A 22,864-nucleotide genomic window follows, 5' to 3' on the forward strand; every position below is an offset into this window, starting at 1 on the left:
ACGAAGATGAAGTCCGGCGCCATTCACCAAGATCGTGCGCCCGAGATCCTGCATGTGTCGCTTCACCTTCTTCTTCCTGGTGTATGCGAGTGAAACAGAGTCTTCTGACATAATTTGAGATGTTAAATCCTGCGCTTTGTCCGAATCCGTCGGACCGTCCCAAGGCCCGCCCCCCCGATTTGTGTCGCATAAAAACCGGCGCCGATGCGGCAAAATCTGATCGCGTGCGTCAAAAGCCCCAGTTAAATGCAAAAAAATTTGGGAAACCCGACGGAAAAGCGTTCCGCGGACCCTTAGTAAATGTGTCCCAATGTTCACAACATTCAGGCACTTTGTCGGAAAAATCTGAACCAGTCCACAAATATATAACCAACACAGTTACACCTGTAATTCATCTCCTTACATGATGTTTCAGAAAAAAGATTATACAAACATGTAAACCTCCACCATAGTTTTACACTGTACAAGTTTGAAGATGTCCCAGTATAATTTGCCTGATGCTGCATAATGTGAGAAATGCACTATTACCCCACACTGTACGTTAGTTACCCATGGGTCACCTGAGCATGCTATAGAGCAGGATGAGCAGAGAAGATAGTACATAGGGCCTTATTTATTGGCAGTATGTTATAGAGCAGGAGGAGCTGAGAAGAGTGTACATAATGGGGCGCATTTACTTACCTGTCCCTGCGCGATCCCCGACGAGAACGCACAGCTGCCGCGATTCACTTACAGCGTGCGCCTGATATCCTGCATGTGTTGCTTCCCCGATCAGGTCCGCCGGAGTTCACCATCTTCCTCCCGATGCATGTAAGTGCATTATTTGCGACAATTTTAAATTTAAATCCCGTGGTTTGTCGGAATCCGTAGGATCGTCCGACGGCCGCCCCCTGATTTGTATCGCGTGAAAGCCGCTGCGATTGCGACACAATATGATCGCGTGTGACAAAAACCCCTGTTAAATGCGGCACAAAATGGAAATCGTCTGGAAACCCGATTGAAATGCGGTCCTCGGACCCTTAGTAAATGTGCCCCAATGTCCAATCCGCAGGTAGAATTTTATAGAGCAGTAGGAGCTGACCAAATTGTACACAACGCTTTCATGCAACAGAAATCAGGGGGCAGGCCGTCGGTCGATCTGACGGATTTGGACTGAGCATGGGATTAAAATGTTAAAATTGTGTCGCAGGTGAACTCTGGGGGACCTGAGCGGGGAAGCAACACATGCAGGATATCGGGGGCTCGATCTTAGTGAATCGCACCAGAGTGCATCGTCGGAACAATGCACTTCCGGATAACTCGGATAGGTAAGTAAATTTGCCCCAATGTCCTCTCTGCAGAGTGTGAGCAGCTGAGCAGAGTGTACATAGTGACCTACCTGCAGGCAGCATACTATATAGCTTGAGAAGCAAGTCGTTTCCTAACTCAGGCAGTATGTTATAGAGCAGGAGAAGATAAGCGAATATTGCATAGTGTCCTGTCTGCAGACAGCATCTTACAGAGCAGAGTAGATTGTACACAATGGTCCACATTTACTAAGGGTCATGCGCCAGTTTTCTGTCGGACTTTGCACATTCTTTTCTGTGCAAACAGCTTGCACAGGCATTTAAGAAGGCATTTGTGTCACACCCGACCCTTTTGTGCCGTAGCTGCACTATTCTTCAGGTGACACAAATTTCTACACTGAAGCGGGCGTTCCGATGCAAAGTTGGACGATGCGCCAGAATTTACATGCAATGTCCGACAAAAGTATATCGCATGCCCCATGTTAAAGGTGCACCAAATAAAAAGTTGGAGCACTATGTCGGAGCTGTTCAGGGGGCGCCAGATTGATGAAGAACGGGCGGCCTCTGAAAATTACACAGGCAAACTGCACATATTGCAGGTTTAACTGTTCTTGGTAAATGTGAGCCAGTGTCCTTCCTGCACACAACATACAGGCTACAGGGTCTAATTTTCAGGTACTGAGGGGAATGTATTAAAAGTGGAGCTTTGCACGACAGTCTAAATCCCCCCTCCCCCACTGGTGCAAACCAGCTACAGCCTCTTCGTAGATCCGGAACCTTTGCTAGGTCAGACCTGTTCAGACTAGGTCTGACTTTGCGGAGATTGCAGCTATAGTCGCAGCAGAGACTATAGTACATACTGCAGGCGGGGCCTTCATGTCCCCTTCCCGCTCTACTCTTCACCTTGTCAACCCCAATGTGATATGTGGAGCAGAGAATCGTGTGGAGCAGGAATGGGGCTTATTACATTACTTTGCCACTAAATAACTGGTGGAGTAAAACCCCCAATGTGTATTATAGCAGAAATACCTATACAGTCGTTTGTAAACTGCAACAAGCAACCCACTTATTTATTGCAAAGTGCCAACATGGCACTAAATAGTAACTTATTGCTCTCTGCTTTTTCACAGCTTTCAATTGTATTGACAATACAGTAGAAGGAAGGAGGAGAAATGTAAATAATTATTGTAGCCTCCCTCCAGGGTCCCCTGAGCAGGAAGAATTGTGTGGACCAGAGCAAGAGGATGTGCTGCTTTAGAATAGTGCAGAGCATGGCAGATCCTGGGCTTCCTTGAACTGAAAGAGGAGGCCTTGACTCCTGTCTGGTGAACTCTGTACTGGGGTGAAGGCCTGGGTGCTCACAGAGAGGACTCCGAGTGCCACTTGTGGCACCTGTGCCACAGGTTTGCCACCACTGGTCTATGGGGTATCAATCAAGCTTCTGACTACATGTGTTGCCCCATATGACTCCTGGTATTTCACAGAATGCAAATAATAGGTTATTTATTTACATGGAGATATTGTAAAAAAAATGTATCAATGTGTTTATCAATGTGTTGCAGGGTATGCCAATTATGAGTTAGCCTACACTAACCTTTTGCTGTGCCGGAATTATTACTGTAGTGATAATTCTGACGCAGTGTACATCTGTACTTTAGACTCGCTTTTAGTTAGTCTAGATTTGAACCACAATGTGTCACTGTCTAAATTCTTTGGCGCACAGGCTTTTTCCCATGTGATCACGCCCCCTTTTCAGACACCTAAGTCGGACTAGTCATAAAAATGGTCTTAAAGCCTTGAGAAATGTGAATTAATACATAACCCCCGTTGTCTTTGTAGACTGCATCTTGCACCTGACAATAAAGAAACAGACCAGGATGGATCTATCTTTTAATTGTTAGTTCTGTGTAGACAGATGTCCTTTCTTTTTTGTAAAAGAAATTGAACAAACAATGTGCTCATTTTTCCACTACATAATTGATTGATACTATTATTGTGTTTATTGGAGCCACTGATGTTCATCGTATGATGCATCCAGCAGTGGTGTTATTTTTGTTTACCTGCCCCATAAGAGAACAGAAAAAAATAAGTCAAAGTATACCAAGGGGTGTATCACTTTGGGTGTGTTAAAGCTTAAGTGATCACAATGTTCGCTATAAATGAAATTTTGCTATTCATGAGAGGAAAGTGTTAACTTCTCAATTTACTGTGGCTCTTATCATCCTTTTTTTCCGTCCTAATGTGCCTGAAATCTGCTGAATTTTCTCTTGCTATGCGAGGTACATTTTCCAGCCTGTTAGTATGAAAGTCACTGAGGTGTCAGATAACATAGAAGTTATATACTGGGAGTCACAGCAGCTAGATCAGTATCCACCAGCACAGAAAGGAATCAGTGTTACTGGCGTCTGCATGCTGACGGGTTGTGAGGTTGTAAAACACTCTCAACATGTAATTTCCTACAAATAACTAGCCGTAAGAAATAAATATAAACTTATGAACAAATCTATAGATAGAAATAAAAGAAATGGTTAACGAACCAGTTTGAAATTCCCAGACTAGACCGGTGTATTTAGCAGCCTGGACAATAAAAGGCCACAGTGTGAATTCATTAACTATTCATATTGATAAAATGCTCTAATGATCTGTCTTTACGTAGCCGCAGACAAGCAGCGTTGGATGTGAAATGTTTCTTATGTTTCCGTGAACAGGATGTGGGAATGTTTTTGATATTCTTTCTTAATTAGAAAAAAAAGAAAAGTGTCTATTGACCGCGTCTTATGTATTCATACCCCTGGGAGTAGGATCTAGTGACTCTAATAGTATAAACACGGTTTGACATAGGAATATATTGTCTTTAAAGAAGAGCCATAGTTCATCACCAAACCTGAGGATAAAAATAAGTGAATCTATTAGTTACATAGATTCAATACAAATCTGCCATTTTTTAGGAGCTAAAGCGAATCAGAAAACAGTTATAGGGGTATTCTCATTTGGGCATTCACATTTAATTTAATTCATTAGCCTCATGTAAACATTTTTTCAATTGGATGTTATAAAAAAAAGTTCTTGTGTGAACATAATTTTGCATAAATGCTGCCATGTTGTCCCATAGAAACGAGATGGCTACCTAGGATACGACCACCCTGTACTTTGGCAGCAGTGGCCAGACATGCACTATTGTGTCCTGTCTGACCATCTGGATCCAGCATTCATTACCACAGGACAGCTGTGGGACATGCAGTAACTCTCGGACATTTCATATACAAAAACTTTTTTGTTTCTTTGTGCAATCACTCCACCAGCGGTGGTCATATCCAAGGACACAGTATTGTTTCTAAGGCACCATATGATTACATTTATGAGAGATTATCTTCACACAGGAACATTTTTTTAATAACCTCTAATTGAAGAAATCTTTATACAGGCGTCCCTTACTTAAGGACACCCAACTTACAGACAACCCCTAATTAAAGACGATTGTCACTGGGGCAAAAAAATTTTTTTGTCTGGATCTACAATTATAAAATATACAGTTTCAACTTGCATACAAATTCAACTTAAGAACAAACCTATGGACCCTATCTTGTATGTAACCCGGGGACTGACTGTACATGGCATATTAATGAAATTGAATAAATATGCCCAGACGAGAATTCCCCTTTTAATGGTAGCTAGCTACTGTCAATCATCTCAGACCACAGACAGGAGCTTTTTATGAAATATATACCAATTACCATACATTGAATATAGATTCAATTTGGACCGAACCGAAACTTTTGACAAATTCAACAAAGTTTAGACAAATCAAATCTCGGATGATCCGTTTATCTCTACCTTGGACGGGTACAGATGGTCCACATGGTACAGATATGTGTTCAAAGAAATTGCATCCACAGAATTCATAAAAAATAAGCAGTAGCTGTGAATGTGTTTATCCAGGAATAATTTTTTTATACATAGATATTATTTAAAAATAAGGAGCATAATTGCTACAAATCTGCAGTTTTGTTGAATTATTCTGTAGATTTTCCACCTTATACATTGCAAAACACAGAAAAAAAACTCTTAATCTGCATGTCTGTGTGCACGTATTGGCCTACATTGATAAAAAATGGGTGCAGTTTGCCTGTGGAGTGTGCAGGGTGTGACATGAATTGTCTTGCACATTGTTCATTAATCTGGCGCCCCCTGCAATGCTTGGAGAGAGTGCACCTTTTTATTTTGGAGTACTTAGTTCATGCTGCAGAACTTTGGCGCATTGTCCATCTAACACGACCCTTTTGGTGCACATTTTGTCAGACACTGCGCAGCCGCATCACAAAACTGGGGCAGACACTTTATAAATACATGTGCAACCAGTTTGCACTTTCTTTTTAGTGCAAAGTGAGACAGAAAACTGGTGCAAAAGCTTCAATATATGTTATGTTATATGTATTGTATTTTTTTATACAGATTTACATGTGTTTTTTCTGCATGTATTTTCTTATCTTTTTATATCCCCTGTGATTTGACACCATTTCCCAGAAAGATCAGCTTAAGGCTGCATTCACACAATGCATGCCCGTCATACCGTAGTACGGCAGGCATATATCAGCACCGGGGAGAGGAGGAGGGGGAGAGCGCCGCTCACCCCCGCCCCTCTCCATAGCTTAACATAGAGCCCAGTGCCATATTCTGTAGGAAGATAGGTCATGTAGTATCTTTCTACGGGCTATGGAACGGTACCGTGCCACATGTGTGCTGCACCGTACCGCTACCGTAGGGCACCGTGAGCCCATTGCCGTGTATGGGGGATATATATACGCCGTATATACGTCCCCAATACGTTCGTGAGAATGTAGCCTAAAGCTCACACCAATACAAAGTTATCTTGCGGATTTCATACCAATTTTCCCAAGCCCTCAGACTTTAGCACAACAAATTGCATATGAAAATCTGAAAAGCAAAAAAGTGTCGTGATCATACAATTTTCTTCACATCACGTTTTCAAAATCATGTCCAATTTCTGAAAACTTTTTTGCGAATTTTTTTATTCTCTAAAATTGGCAATAGAAGGTGTGATACTCAAGCCCCTCCAGCTACTAAAATAAAGAAGACACAATACTCTTCTCAGTAATGTGTCCCTTTAACAGAAGCTTTGCAATTTCTATTACAAACCCCAAAGAAGGCTGGGAAGGTTACTCAGCTTTTTATGAAGATTATATGTAACCTGGGGCTTAAAGGTGAACCTATGATTTAGAGTCTGCTAATGAATTCAGTGGTTATACAGATGTTTTATTATTCAAGCGTAAAAAATAACATACTTGAAGAATTCTAATACTAAGCATGCCGCCCCATGCTGTACAATTGTGTATTATTGAACAGATTTAGGGAGCGCATTCACATCTCCATGGTATTTGGAAGCCTCATCTTGCTGCTGACCTGCACCGTGCCCCGTATCTGCTGTTAATGCTCACATGAAAATGGCATTTGATGGTTTGATGCAATAACAAAATGTAAGCTTTGCTGCTTGTAACCTGTAAAAACCTGACTTAATCACACTAACTAAATAAAAATGTAAAATAAGGCAAAAGCAACAAAGTTTCATCTTTCACAATGATGCCAGGATCTCCAGAACATATGAAATGCTAATGAATAGACTATAGCTTCTCATAGATGAATGGTTGTACAGGTAGCATTACAATCTGTTGCAGGGGATTTTTGTTCTCTTTTTAGTTAACAGTTGCACAAAATTACAGGTGGCCCCCTACTTAAGGACACCCAACTTATACACGACCCCTAGTTACAGACGGGGCTCTCAGCCTAATGTGACCTCTGGTGAAGTTCTCTGGATGATTTATTTTAGTCCCAGACTGCAATGATCAGCTGTAAGGTGCCTGTAAACATTTTGGTGTAACTACATCCCATTTCCTACGCCAGGAGGGGACTAGTGTGTATTCATGCGTAGATGAATTTTTTTTTTAATTTATGAAAAGTCGCATGTCATAAATCTGTGGCTTAAACTAGGTAGAGCAAAAGTGGCCAAAGCTGGAAAAATGTCGCAAATATGGTGCAAATCGGTTGTTGCGACAATTGTGCGACATTTATGCACCAGAAAACTGTAATACACCACAACTAGCTTAATATAGAGTATAAAAATAAGCATATGATTACTTTGCTAAATCAGTAGCTTAAAGAGTTGCTAAACATTTGAAGCTATTTTTTGTTTATTTCAGAAATTAATAGAACTGGTTATAATAGTGAATGTTGTAATATACTTTATTAACGCAAACCTGTTAGCAGAAATTGACCTCATTAACCAGTATGTAGTCAAGTAGCTTAACACCTTACAGTTTGTTTCTTTTATGATGCATAATGATGACATCATCCAGAAGATTAACTTTGAGGAGAGATGCAAATTGAAATTTAAATTGTAAAGTCATGGAGGCAGAGAGTTTAACACTGAAGTCAAGCTCTCCCTGCCTCAGAACAACCCCTGTCTATGATTGACATAATTATGTAGACTTTAGGAAAGCCAGTATAGAATAGGTAGAATTCTGAGGCAGGGAAAGCCACCTCCTTCACTTTATACAGCTAATTTTTATATCACTTCAAAGTACAAAATAAACATGATCTGTAAAGTGTTAAGCTGCTTGATAGCATGCCGTGATTTTTTTAAGGAAATTTCTGCTGCCAATTTCCCTTTAAGTAAAGCAGCTTCTCTGTGCCTTTTTTCAGCTTCATGCTCCTGTAGTGAGCAGTGTATCTTTAAGTGTTTGGATAACTGGAAAAGATATCTCTTGATGATTCATCTCTCTGAGGAGATTAGACTATCCATGGACATTCTGGAAATTATTTACTTTATCAGGTTCTTTTGTCTCTGATCTGTCAGTGAAGTATGGGACATAAAGCCGGAACATGTTTCTTTAATAAAGTATATTACAAAGTTATTATATGTTGCAAGCTGGGGGCTCTTTTGAACCCTAATAACCAATACTCAGGATAGACCACACCACTCGGCTGTTCCGGGCAACCTCAAGCCGAGCACATCCGTTGAACATCGGACAGAGCTTCTACTTCCAGCTCCATCGCCTTTATATCTGCTGAAGCCAATGCAGCTTTGAATGGAGGCAGCATATGGATGTTGTACCCGTACTGATACGATTATTTAAAGGGGTTTTCTCATCTTAACTATTCATGACAAATCCACAGTGTATATTATAAACAGATGACATGGACTTCTGAGGCACGCACCTATCTTGGGAATAAAGGTCTGCTGAGGACCTTCTAGCAGCAGGCTGAATGGAGATGGCGCCGAACATGTGCTGCCATTTTCTATTCAACCCTACTTGAGCCGACTTGGCTCTCTCATTGAGTTCAACGATTGACACTCCTATAGAGCTGAATGGAGAGTGGCCGTGCTTGTTTGGCGCTCTCTACATTCAGACAGCTGTGGGAGGAAGGTCAGCGGACCTGTGTTCTCAGAGGCAGGACCCAAGCCTATCATCTATTTATGGCATATCCTGGGGGAATACCCCTTTAACTTCAAAATATCCCAAATATTTCAAATTTATCCCAACAGTTGACAATGTGAAATAGATTGGTGCTAAATTTGGGCTATAAAGAATAGACAGTTGGCACCATGCCGTCTTCCCTATAAATCAAAAATTTTTTGAGATACCAATTGTGTAAAAAATTAATAGAAGTGCTTCAAAGGCTTTAAAAGTGACAGAATACTGGACAATTGGGTTCATAAATATAAAGCATTTAGATTCGCAAATCTGCCCTGATGTACAGTAATATATTTTAAGACTCATCCCTTTTCCAGACACTTTTAAAACTGCATAGTAGGCTGGGTGGTTATTAAAATTTCTTTAGTAATTAATTAATCCATTCATTCAGAAAAGGAGGGTTATGATTTTTTTTCAAAATCATGAAATCCATGTTAGCTTCTACAAAATCAACGGCTGTAAAGTAAGGTAAAAACTTGGTGTACACTAGTTTTTTGGCAAAAATTGAAAAAGAGGAATGGTTTAATTAGGCTGTGAGCTATCCACAAAAACAGCAGTTATCTCATGGCCGCCCTAGAGGTCTCACTCCCCCTGACCCCCCAACACAGGCCACAAACAGATAGGTGTGCATGCAGCCTAACTCTGTAATGTCATACAAGTTCCCCCTGGTTTCTCCTTGAAGTATAAGGTTTGTTATAGCTCATCTGTACCTATATCAAGCCTTTGGAGCTGTATTGTAGGTTTTCTGCATAGTATACATCTGTACATGAAACACTATGAAGTTCAGCTATAGGTTAGTGAAACCTTTATTGTATGGATACTGGAGCTGGAGGGATATATCATCACTATAGTGGGAAATCCTTATTGATATATATATATATATAAAATATATATATATATATATTCCCCTCTATTATCATTCTGAACATAAGTTTACAGCCTATGTAACTATTATTATAACTATTACTTTTGAAATGATAACTGATACTAATTATGATTCAAATAAATTTCTTCTCTAACTAAGCTTCCCTGTGAGAAGATGAATCTACAAGCTTTCATTAAAGCTCCACAAGTATTAAAAACCCTCTAATACGAAAGACAGATTTCTATCAACAAAAATGACTCCAAATAAAAAATCTCATAAAATCGATAAAAAGCTCCATCTGTTTTTCTTCTCTGCAGACCTCATAAGCCAAAGAAGAGAGTGTAAGATATTTCTACTAATACAACTGTGTAGAAGTAAATTGGCTGCGCTGACTAGACACCGGCAGCTTAGAATATAATTAGGAGATTTATCCTTTTTTATGAAATGTGACTTAACAAGCCTCTTGTACTTGTAATTACTGTTTAGGTTGTTTATATTCAATGTCTGTCCGTTTGGGGTTAAGAGATACATCTTCATTTATTATTATTGCTAAATTTACAGTTTAAGAGAAAAGGTAGGAGGGTTTAACACATCATACATAACGGAAAACAATGAATTCCTGCAGCAATAATACGATAAATTGCATAAATGAATTGTACAGAAATTGCTATTAAACGCTTCATAAGGCAACAAAACAACAAATACAGGTATTGGGAATTTTAAGGCAAGGTTCCCTGGGAAATAATTGATGAACAGACTCTGCAAGGGTCCTACCTTGACAGAGAAAAATGTCCATGCGCGTGACATGTAAAGGGTTAACACTCGCGATTAGTGCCAGCACATTAGCCCTCTCAATACACCCCTTGCCACACGCCGGTGCAATATCACTTCAGTTTGCCACAAGGGGTTAAAGGGTAGAGCATTTCCTAGTCAGAACTGTTTTACATAGATCATTCATAGACTAAAGTTCTTGAGGAAAATGAACAGATACCACATGTGTTTTGGATTGCACACTAAAACCTGTGTGCCATCCGGAATGTATTGATCTTCAGCTTCAAATTAGTTTTAAGGGTATGCATGCATGGAAAGAATCACACAGACACACTTCATATCCAATTAGGTTTTTTTCTACATTATTGTTAAACTACAGAACTTTATCCCCCCCCCCCAGGAATTACAACCTTATTTCTATTGGCTTATTTTAATTTGGCCGTATGAGCAGGCACATAGATTAGAGAGCATAGCTTATGAACTGCCGATGCAGGTTTTACATCACAGTGTGTGGTTATGGCATGTACAGGATGTGCTTTCTTCAAGGTCATGTAAGACATTGGGGGACATGTATCATAAGTATGGCTTTGTCCATCTGTTTTCTGGGACTTTTTTCAGCTTTCCTGATGATCAGATATATCTTAGTGGTTTTTCCTTATTGATACATGTGCCGTCCGGTCATGGGCATCTACGCTTACTTTACTTAAAGTGGTATTCCAGGACTAAGCATAATTCATACACAAATAGGTCTTTAAAATATTATATGTATTATTATATTACAATTTACAATATTACTAATTATAACTAATATGTAATTAGTTGTTCTTCAATATGTTGCTCCTCTTAGCAGAAAAATGCTGTAATGAAAAATGAAAATGATTCTGGCCCTTTAATCAGTCCAGTGATTTTCTCTGCACAGAGCAGACACAGGACAGAAGATGGATCACATGTCCACATTACATGTCCTGCATCTGCCTGGGCAGGTCATGTGATCACCGCTATGTTTGGCCATAGTCGGTTGGTTGCAGTGCATCCAGTATGGTCAGTCTTGAGCCCCATCTCAGTGAGGTAATATGCAGTGATGGCAGTTACACATTATCACTATGGTAAGAGAGCAGGTAGTCTGTTATATCACCACTGGGAGCACAGGAGGAGTTACTGAGAAGTAAAGGATCATGGGACTTGTAGTTTCCAGTGGCAGGCATCTTGGTGATAAATCCGCCTACTTTAGAAAACCCATAACATTTTGTGAATCATAAAATCAAATTATTTAAGTTCCATTTGGTGACTAATGACATTGAGTTTTGTTATATTCATTTATTTATAACTCTTCTGACAGACCTGACTGAATGGGCTTTTTGCTGCTTTCAATGAATTGTAATGTCTGGAGGCTGCAAAAATATTTATTTTATAATTTTTCATTAATTATATTTTTCCTGAAGTATATATAATTAAATGAGAAATGGTATTCATTGCTTTTAGCTACTGGGGAAATTTAATTTTTATATAAGAAAATATAAAAATTATTAGTTAAATAATCTTAAATAACTAAAAATGCACTATTTTAAATAGATAAAATATATTGTTATACAGAGAGATATATCCATTAACTTTTTGTTTCAGGTTAGGGTGACTAAATGACTGAAGCTGACCATAAGCCAACATTTCCTTAAGTGGTAAGGCTTTCAATACTATGGCAATATTTTTATTTCTGATAAACCGCTTTACATAGATCACTATTTCTTATGTTATGAATCAAATGGAGATAAGTAATAAGATAAGTAATAAAAAAATATGTTTAACCTATTTATATTCTGCCCCTTAAATTAGGCTACAGTATACATTTACCTATATTACCAATTAATACTGTACAGATAAAAAATCATAGTACATTAAAGGAGTTGTCTGACTGGGGAGGGCTGTTAAATAAAAATAAAGCTGTACTTACCTTCTCCGACACTCCCGGTCTCCCGCGCCGACCTGGCATGCCCAACTGTCCCCTGTCCCAGTGTTTGATACAGCGCTGGGACAGGCGATGGGTGGGCGTGCCAGGCAGACAGAAGTTGGCAGAGCTGAACTTGCCTGCCCCTGTAAACAAACACGGCTCGGCTCGGATGAATGGTGGAGCGGGAGACCAGCAGCACCAGAGAAGGTAAGTACAGCATCCTAGCCCACCTCCAGAGTTTTTAATAAAATTAGACAAGCCCTTTAAGAATCTAATACAGAAAGTTTAATTTTGCAGATAAAATTACCCAATGCTCATATAAAACGCAAAAATCCAAAAGCAGAGAGAAAGGCAAATGAAAGGATTGTGCTCCTTCCATTCAAATCATGCCAATCTTGCCGGTCGATTTTGCAAGGTGCGACTATGCTTCCATTTGTTTTGGATTTGATTTATGCACAGGCTTTTCACATTTTGACAAGAAAACACCTTATTAAACTAAGCAATGACTTTTCTTAGCTTTCAGGCTGCAGTTTAACTTTTTATACTCTCTGTATGTGGCTTTATAATGCCCTAAGGTTTTATTTTAGAGAGGCGTTGCTTCCAGTTAATCCTACCCATAATTTCCCTTAATATTCTGGCATTTTCCAGGATCCGTGGCTTTAAGGCAGTGTATGGCTTCTAAGGCAAAGCATCAATGAAATTTCCTTGAATAGTGAATGTGTCTGCGTGGACAGGAACAACAAATGGGGAGAACATTTAAAGGAAGGTGGAGGAGAAAGACGACAATATTCCCAGGAGAGCCCCATCTGTGAACACTTCACCACTCCCCAACGAATGGAGCTCTGCGTGGGCACAGGTGGATCCCAGCCTCCTGCTGGAGCAGAGCTCAGCGCGTAGCCTGAAAGAAGACTTTCATTACTGTTGGCTGTTTGGATTGGAAAGAAGCCATCTCAAACATTTGCAGGTGGCTTGGCCATACTTTGACACTTAAATATTTGAGGCCGTGATAAAATCAGAATATTACTACAATATGGCGCTATACAAAGTGTAATGTGCAATCCTTAATATGAAATGTATGTTAAAAGATCCATTCTCTGGAGACCACTAAGAAATTCACATTTGAAATTAGTATACTACTTATTCCCAAATGTTTTGCTTTTAATGTGTTTTGGGAGGGAATGGAAATGAAAGCGAGTCCGTCCAAGTTCTTTTGCCTTTCATGCTCATGTTACAACTGTTCGAGGCATACATTTTCAAAAGGCTCACATTTTTTATTTTTGCTTATCCTCCTATGGCAAATAGGAAAACTCATAAGTCTCACAGATTCATAATCCTGTTTGTAACAACTCAGACAGGGTGAGGGAAAATAAAGGAAATTTTGACATCATATGTTCAGATGCTATCAAGGAACACCTTGATACCCATCAGTAACTTTGCTCCTGAATACCTGTATCCTCACACGGAATTAATCTGTCAAATGTTTAAATATGAACAGGAAAATATCCATAAAATCTGTTCAAGTTTGTAAATTATATTTATATACATATGTAGAAGTTGTCATTTATCAAATAGTAATCAAATACACAAGTATTGGCAGCCCGGTTGTCCCAGGCTAAACTGGAAGCCATAAAATACCATAATAGAGATACCAGGGCCAACTTTTTCTTATGCTGCCAATGTAAAGATAACTTGATATACAATGAAAGTAGATATCCAGTAGACCATTGACAATGGTTGACGATTGAGCAAAAGTTATATGACTAGGGCTCCTAATGGTCCCTTAAGATAGAAGGTAAAATGTGGCAAAAGTCTAAAACAAAATGCTTTTACAAGTAGATGGTGAAATGTGTGAAACCTGTTATAAAACCTTTTTGAATCAACATTTGCCACCAGATCAACAACATCTTGTCATAGGGTCTTTTTTCCATCATTTTTCCATGTTATCTCTCTTAATATTATGTGCCATCTTAAATATGACTATGGTTATAAACAGTAAGGCTGAGTTCGAATCATGTTTTTGTATCCGCCTGACAGACTTGTTTTTGCAGAAAAAAAACATATATAATTGTGTACTACAGCGTATTCATTAATGTCTATAGACATGACAGATGCCCAAATGATTTACGTTTGTTGTCCTGTGCATCTGTTTACTTTTTTTTTTTTTTTGGTTGAGAAAAACGTGGGCTGCTGTGTTTTCCATGTCCTTATTAAAAACGTATGAAAAATGTATATATTATACATTGGTGTCTGTGGTTAACGTATGCAGAAAGTGTTAGAGCGTATGTATCAATCACATCCGGTCTCATGCCCATATTTGGATCTTAAAATTTTCCATCACATGGGAATGGCTTCAGAAGGTACAAGAAGCGGAAGTGAAAAAAACGTATGCGCTTTTAAATTGTAGAAACAGATACGAACAGATGTGACATAAACGTATATGTCAAATAAACGTAGATGGATGACACAAAATGTTTTTGTCAATTTTTAAACCTATTCGTATTACGCACGTCAGGCGGATGCAAACAACGTGATGTGAACCCAGCCTAATATGAAATTTTAACCAAATAATCAAAAAACGTCAAATTATAGAGAATACTATATACAAACTGAGAATGATCCAATAGTGTGTTACAGGTGTTGTTTTTATGCAGCCACATAAACATTTTTTATTAATAATCAGGTGTAATTATTCATACCTTTCCTTAAAATTTTTAGTATAATATTGACTTCATATGAATGCCACATTGTTGGAAACTATTCAAAAGTGTTCATTTTGACGTTGAAATAATATAAGGATGGGTGAGAACATTTAGATGTGTATTTGTCCATTTTAGAATATATGCCAAAAAGATTTTACAAATCTCGCTCAATGCAGGTTCATCTACCCACAAATCTAAACCTATAGCACAAAGTAGAAATATGGCTTTTGATATTCTCGTCTACTGCAGGGTTAATGACACTTTATACACATGGTAGATATACAAACATTTAATATTGTGAAACCGAAAATTGTGACATTTTAATAACGAAACATAAATGTTGTCTTCTTACCCAATCTGGCGGTTTGTAGAAGGTGCTTGTGTGATGACTGAGCTGGACTGAGGAGATGGCATTGCCTGTTGTATTACAACGCTGGTATCATGGTTTGGCAGTCTTGAGTTTGATAGCTGGTGTGATGCTGGTCCTGCCATGCCTCCAACTGAGTTATGTAGTGTAATGTTCTGCAAGAAAAGGGTTTTCCCAGTATTAGCTTTTGTTTATTGAATTCACCAGCACTGCCACTGTGATATAGTTGTGATACTGTGATATGATTTGGAAACAGAAACCGTCCCTATGAAAGGTATAAAGCTTATAAAGAAGACTATCTCAAGAAGGACACCACAATGAACTAGGATATATCTGATACTCACCCTTCCCCATTCCCTCTGCAGCAGTCCTCTCCCCTTCTCTGACATAGCTATGCACGTCTCTGAAGCCAGAAGGCATGATGATGTCATCACATCACGCCTGCCAGCTCCAGATCCACATATAGCTGTGGCAGAGAAAAGAGGAGGACTGCTGCAGGAGAACGGTGAACAGTGAGGAGCAGATTTTTTTTGGGTGGGAGCAGAAAGGGGGAATTATAGGCGACTGCTGCAGGAAAGGTAATATTACACAAGGTCGACAGGGAGGGGGCAACAGCAGGAAAGGAGGAATTATAAGCGAGCTACAATATTAGGGGCTTTACTGCAGGAAAGGGGGCATTGTAAGTGGGAGCGTGCAGCAGGTTTCAGGTAAGTAAAAGGTTGGCGACCACTAGGTTCATAGAAATGTATGATATGAGGATGTTTAATAATGAATTTGTAATATGGCCTTTGTGGAGTCAGAGTGGTGATGAGACATGTATAGAAATATTTATATAGATTAAGTAGAGATCAAAGTTTATACGGTTGAAAAAAGACACTTGTCCATCAAGTTCAACCAAGGAAGGGAAGGGATTGGATGAGGAAGGGATTTAGGGGAAACAATTCTATATAACATAACCATCATTGCTATTTAGGTGTAAAGAGGCTCTCTGCTGTCCCTGCTGTGACCAGAGCCTGAGACAGGCTATTCCACAGACTGACAGTTCTTGCCTCTGGTGATTAAACTTTGATTTCTTCAAACGGAGACAGTGCCCTCTCGTCTTTTGATTTGATTTAATCTGAAACAATTTACCACCATATTTTTTGTATGGACCATTCATATATTTAAATAAATTAATCATGTCCCCTCGTAGTCGTCACTTTTCCATACTAAATAAATCTAGTTGTTTTAATCTTTGCTCATAACTAAGACCCTCCATACCCCTTATCATTTTTGTCGCTCTACGTTGAACCCTCTCCAGCTCCAGGGCCTCCTTTTTATGGACCGGTGCCCAGAACTGGAAAGCATATTCCAGGTGAGGCCGAACCAATGCCTTGTACAGTGGTAATATTACATCCCTATCATGAGAGTCACGAGATGTTACATTGAGTGAATGTTCTATAAAGTAAGACAGGTAGGTGGCAGGTTCTATACATGAAGAGCCAATGCAGTGCATATAGAAGGCAAGCAGGTAAAAAAATTTCCCAAATCAATATTAAAATATAACAAGAATGGGGCAGATTTATATAAGTGTCTAATGGTGGATGATAAATCTGTCGTAATAAAAGACTGTCTAGTCGTACTCAGCACCTCCTATTAGTTGGAGAAAGTTAAGACACACTTCTACCGGGTCAGCAGTATTTCTGGCGCACAGACCCTTTTGGCGCAAGGCCGCGCCCCTTTTGTCAAGCTAGTCGCAGGAGAGCCAGAAAATTGTCTAAAACCCTTTATAAATGTGGTGCAGACAGTTTTTTAGTGCAAACTACGACATAATTCTGCTGTGGATGGATTAATAATTTCCCCCATGTGTTTGATGGCAAACATCAGCAGAATTCCAGAGCAGTCAGAATAATGTGGAGGCGTAAATTAATTCTGAATTTCAGATAAGTAAAAAGGGACTAGTAAAAGACAGCCTGCTGTATATCCAGCCCCGCATTTTCAAACATTTGTTTTACGATTTAAGATGTATTTAACACCTCTGAAGGAGTAAGACTCCAAGCTATAACTGAACAGCATAAAACCAGTTGCACAAAGTAAAATAAATACACCTTTCAGTGTGGACGTCTTATGGCTTCAGCAGAGCTGGATTCAAACAAGAGTATTTGGAATAAAAGTGCAAAGTGACAATATGAGAAATGGCAGGTCTAAAAATTATAAGTGCTGCATTAATAGACTCAGGAAAAAAATTTCCGTACACAGCGCTTTATATGGAGTGGCTACATACTACCTGTACCAAAAATAGCCTGGTGACGGTAAAGCGCAATACTGATAGCTCCACTCACCTCATTACTGAGAACAGTACATGCATCTCACAACAAATTTATTTTCTATAGTTGCCATCTATAAACCCAGTAGTCAGAATTTAAAGAGGTTTTCCAGGTGCACAACATTTGGAGACATTGGGGCTCATCTACTAAGGGTCTGTCGGACACATTTTCATCATGTTTCCCGACGATTTCCGTTTTGTGCCGAATTGCCCCGAGGAGTTTGGAGCACTCGATCGGATTTTGGAGCATCGGGGGCGTGGACGACGGACAACCCGACGGATTCAGAAAACGTGCAGTATTTAACATTTAGAATTGTGTCGCAAGACACGCTCTTACAAGCACCGGGAAGAAGCAGGTGAACTCAGGCGGACCTCGGCTCAGAAGAGACAGCTGCAGGAACTCAGGCGCACGACCTTAGTGAATCGTGGCAGACCCGAATTCTCGTCGGACAACGCACCACAGGATCGTGACAGGACCGGGTAAATAAATCTGCCCCATTGGGTCAAAATTGACTAATACAAAGCGCTTATATGCACTCTCGCGTCTGCCCGGGTTCTAATAATGCCCAGGACTTATGACCAGCCAACCAATCTGTGGCTGCAGCTATGACCCACCAATTTAAGATATACTTGTTACTTTGAGGGTGCGTTCACAGGTTCACTTTTTTCAGATGCAGTTTTTGAAGCCAAAAGCAGGTGTGAATCATAATGGGTACAAACTTATCATTGAGAAGAGTTACTCCCCCTCCATTATTTAACTCCACTCCTGGTTTGGTTAAATTGGTTGTTCAGTTTCAGGTAATAAATGTTATTGTTTGTATCATGTAAAACAATACAATTTTCTAATATGTTTTCTTATAAGTTCCTCATGTTTTTCTCGATCTTTGTTGTTATTCTATAGCAAACTTCATTGTTTTCTTACACTGAATAGAAATTTGCCCATGGTCATGTGATGTCACACAGGTGCACTGCTCATTATATCCCTGATCATGTGATGTCACACAGGCGCACAGTTCGTTACATCCATGATCATGTGATGTCACACAGGTTCAAGGCTTGTTATATCACAGAAAGTAACCTGTGTAACATCACATGACCATGCAGGTCTCTATGCACTGGAGATAAAAGGTAAATGGGAAGGAAGCAGAGAATTTTAAAATAGCATCAAATATATTGGAAAATTTTATAACCTTTTAATTTACAAACAATAAAAACCCTTATGAGAACCCTTATACTCTCCTGATCAGGGGTGGAATAAGACTGCCACGGGCCCTGGGCTGCATGAATATTACAGCCCCTTATATCACTTAAGCATATGGTACTAGAATCAAGCTTCTTGGGAGGATGTGTCCCTTCTGCCTGCTTTCAGGACCTTTACCTGTATCGAGAGCAAGATTATATGGGTGAAGGTCCTTCTGACTATAAAATTTGGTGGATGGTTTTGGTGGCCATGGGCCCCCTAGAAGACTGGGGCACCAGGCTATCACTCAAACCTTCTATGTTATAATCCACTACTGCTCCTGATATGTTTTTGTAAAGGTGTTGAACACTTTACCTCATGTTTTTTGTATTGTGTGTGTAAGTGCGGGGGCAGGATTTTATGTATTGTACCAATATACATTGATTAACAGTTCTTTACCGCTTTCTTGCAATGCAAAGCAATGCTCCAAAATGAGGTATAGGGCCAGATATACAGGGTCATGAGATTCTAACTGTCCATGACTAAGGACGTTAAGCCTGTACAGGCGGTCCCCTACTTAAGAACACCTGACTTACATACGACCCCTAGTTACAAACGGACCTCTGGATATTGGTAATTACTGTACTTTATCCTTAGGCTACAATAAACAGCTGTAACAGTTATCACAGGTGTCTGTAATGAAGCTTTATTGTTATTCCTGGTTCTAATGACAATCCAACATTTTTAAAATCCAATTGTCACAGAGACCAAAAAATTTGGCTGGGGGTTACAATGATAAAGTATACAGTTCCGACTTACATACAAATTCAACTTAAGAACAAACCTACAGACCCTATCTTGTATGTAACCCGGGGACTGCCTGTATTCATGAATACTATCCTTAGGTCCTGGAAGGTAGATTGATCATGAACACTTAGAGATCACATGATCCTAAACCTGATGCCATTTTATGGACAGGAATGGCAGCTGATGAGGTAAAAGATATTTCTGAACCAGGGGCATTTACTTTACATTTCAAGAAAGCGTTGCAAAACTTTTAATAGATGTATAGTGACACATTACAAAAAGCATGAAGGAAAGTGGCCACCCCTTTAATGCTTATATTACCCATAAAGTGACAACTCTGGAGTGTCGTTTATAGTCTGTTGTTCCATCTTTTTTTAAAGTTACAACTAAATTGACAAGTGGGCGTTACCATTAACCGTGTCAATCTTGGCACAGTCTGCATGGACATACCACCAGCTGGAAACACCTGGTTGTCAATTTATTAAGAAAATTTAAGAGAAATAGCAAAGGAATTGCACAAGTTATTATACATTATTGTTGAATTGCTGTAAAAGCCGATAATGTCTGATATATTAGGGACATACATATCGCATCGATATACCCTATTGATTCAGTTTATAGAATAAACAATGGGCACTCGCCTCTAGATTCTTTTTGTCTGAGCTTATGATCTAATTCATGGCAGACTTTGCAAAGCCCCAGCTTTACATGAGAAATGCAAACAGTTCATGTAATAAAAACCAGCCAACATATTGAGATTGGCCTCATTCCAAACACTTTATATGTTTTATTTCAACCAAATCTCGGCAATGAACTGAACAGTTACTGCAGTTTCTGGGAAGAATTCACCTTGGTATATAGAATATATAGGTCTAGATATTACTAACTTCGTAAAACCTGTGTCTGTAATAGACTTCTCTCCGGAATCTGAATACTGAATCCCGTATTTCACAGTAAGAGTTATACCTGCATATATAATTTTGGTCATTAATGGCCTTTTTTAACCTAAAACAGACCACATTTATTATAAAACTAGCATTGTCTGTAGGTGGAAAGGCCATTACTGTTCTATTCAGAAAACATGTGTATTAGCAGTGGTCAGCACTGCGACACGATCAGTTTTTCAGATGCAGTTTTTGAAGTCAAAAGCAGGTGTGGATCATAATGGATGAGGACATATCATTAAAAAGTGTTACTCCTCTACTCCTGGTTTGGCCATCAAAAACTGCATCTGAAAAACTGAACGTGTCTTCATTATCCCCCAGGAAATATACTCTAGCAGAGTGTGGTGTTTTCTGATGAACCTCTGGGGTTCAGTATTGGGTTGAGCCAGGGCCCACCGGAGGATCCTCTGGTGCTCTGGTGGGCCAGTCCGACACTACCTAATGCGCTGAGGTCTTGGATTCCAATTCGACCTACAATTTTTTTTGTAGGCAGAATAATCACAGTGACACTTAATAATTTCCATCGTTGGACAATGTGGGCAATACTAAAGATGGCCAATTGGATTGGTGGCCCATTCCATTGCCGCTCTTTGAGCATGGTGAATTTGATGTTTTATGCTGTTCCTAGACAGTGGATAGTATAAAGCGCAACCCCAATACAAGAAAAAAATTCTACTGGACCAGTATGTTTTTCTATGTTTGGATCTCCAATAAGAATGTGTCTACATGCTAAATACTGTTCTGTTTTAGACTTCTGAGCTCCTACTATACTTGATGTGATAGAAAGTTGAGTACGGAAATGAAACAGTATATTTTATACTGTTTATAAGGCAAGAAATAAAATCTGGTACATTATGAACCTGATAAATGTCTTTAGTCAGGGTTTGTCTAGTCGGCTTTCGTTTTACTTTGAAAAGGTAGGTGACTAATTGTATCTAATTCGGAGACATTATGAGCTTACAATTATTAGGTATGAAGGCTTCAGTGATCACTGAGCCTTCAATAATGAATATCTTCAATTACTTCATCTTCTCCAGAGAGTAAAGCTATTCCGGACACTACTCCATGTAGGTTGCCTTATGGCAAAATCGTAAAATTGTCTAATTCTTCATCCATCTTTGTCATCAAGATTAAACAAGTCCATTTCAATACAATGCGAATATTTCTGGTAGCAAGATTTTTTTTTAACAATTTAGACCCCAAGAGTGTTTGATAAATGACCTCCATGCCTGCCCGATGCATTAGTATGGTCTAATAACTTAATTGCATGTTTATCTCTTGCCTGGAGGAGCAACTTAACAATGCTATCTTGTTCCAGGCAAGCTGAAACTCCTGTCCTGTCAATCACATTTACCAGCAAGTTTAGAAGAGTCGTCCCGGGTCTGATTGAGTTATCTCCATTGTCTGAGAAGCTAAATGCACTATTTCATCCCGGCAAAGCTCCATCCTCATTTCATGACATTATTGAATTACTATTTTTACTCCTGAATTTCCTCCTGAATTATCCAAGTGAAAGGGACTTCTGTAAACCAGTGGTTTTCTGACTTGGACTATAACCTTTATCTCCACAGAGATAATTAGGTAATGTCAAGGCGTGATGCCTTTAAATGTATTGTCCTGTCAGGACTCCAAAAGCTTTGGCCTTATTTGATCATTAAGAGAAGGGAGACAAAAGCTATTTTCTCTCTCATTCTCTCTCTCTCTCTCTCTCTCTATATATATATATATATATATATATATATATATATATACTAATTTGTATTTTCTATAAACATTAGGACTGGAACTTTACTGAAACTGTAACCATTCTCATATACAAATTTTAACTTATATCACACAAGCTCTGAATTTTAAGACCAACGATGAAGGAGCTTAGAGCTTAGTTGCTTGTAAAATGTTGGGGGAAAGGAGAACATAGTGTCACATTTGGAAAGAAGGGGTGCCTTACTTTATTGAAAAGAGAATGCTACGTTTATGCAATGCCAACCTACCTGTTCACATCCCTATGCTTTCTGATGCCACAAACAAGGTTGCTGTTTGCAGCCCATGTGTCATCGACGTGTGATGTCTCCTCATACACTAATGACAGTAGAAAAAGCTGCCCGAGCATCAACACCAGACAGGAATTGGACCTGCATTTAGTTTTGTGGCTCAGGAATTCGGTTCATTCACTGATCCATCAAGACTATGGATGTGTGCATGAGC

At 39.3% G+C, this 22,864-nt stretch overlaps 1 protein-coding gene across 5 annotated transcripts in view; it reads right to left on the bottom strand.

Moving 5' to 3' along the window:
- The window catches only part of CREB5 (cAMP responsive element binding protein 5), a 328,890-nt gene that overhangs the window by 216,970 nt on the left and 89,056 nt on the right, over positions 1 to 22,864 (bottom strand). For all 5 annotated transcript variants that reach the window (XM_072153716.1, XM_072153718.1, XM_072153714.1 and 2 more), the window contains one exon: positions 15,409 to 15,578. In XM_072153716.1, the coding sequence (XP_072009817.1) occupies positions 15,409 to 15,578 (170 nt within the window). The remainder of the gene's footprint in view (positions 1 to 15,408; positions 15,579 to 22,864) is intronic.

This window comes from Engystomops pustulosus, chromosome 5 (genome assembly GCF_040894005.1).
Source record: "Engystomops pustulosus chromosome 5, aEngPut4.maternal, whole genome shotgun sequence".
In the NCBI taxonomy this organism is placed as follows: Eukaryota; Metazoa; Chordata; class Amphibia; order Anura; family Leptodactylidae; genus Engystomops; species Engystomops pustulosus.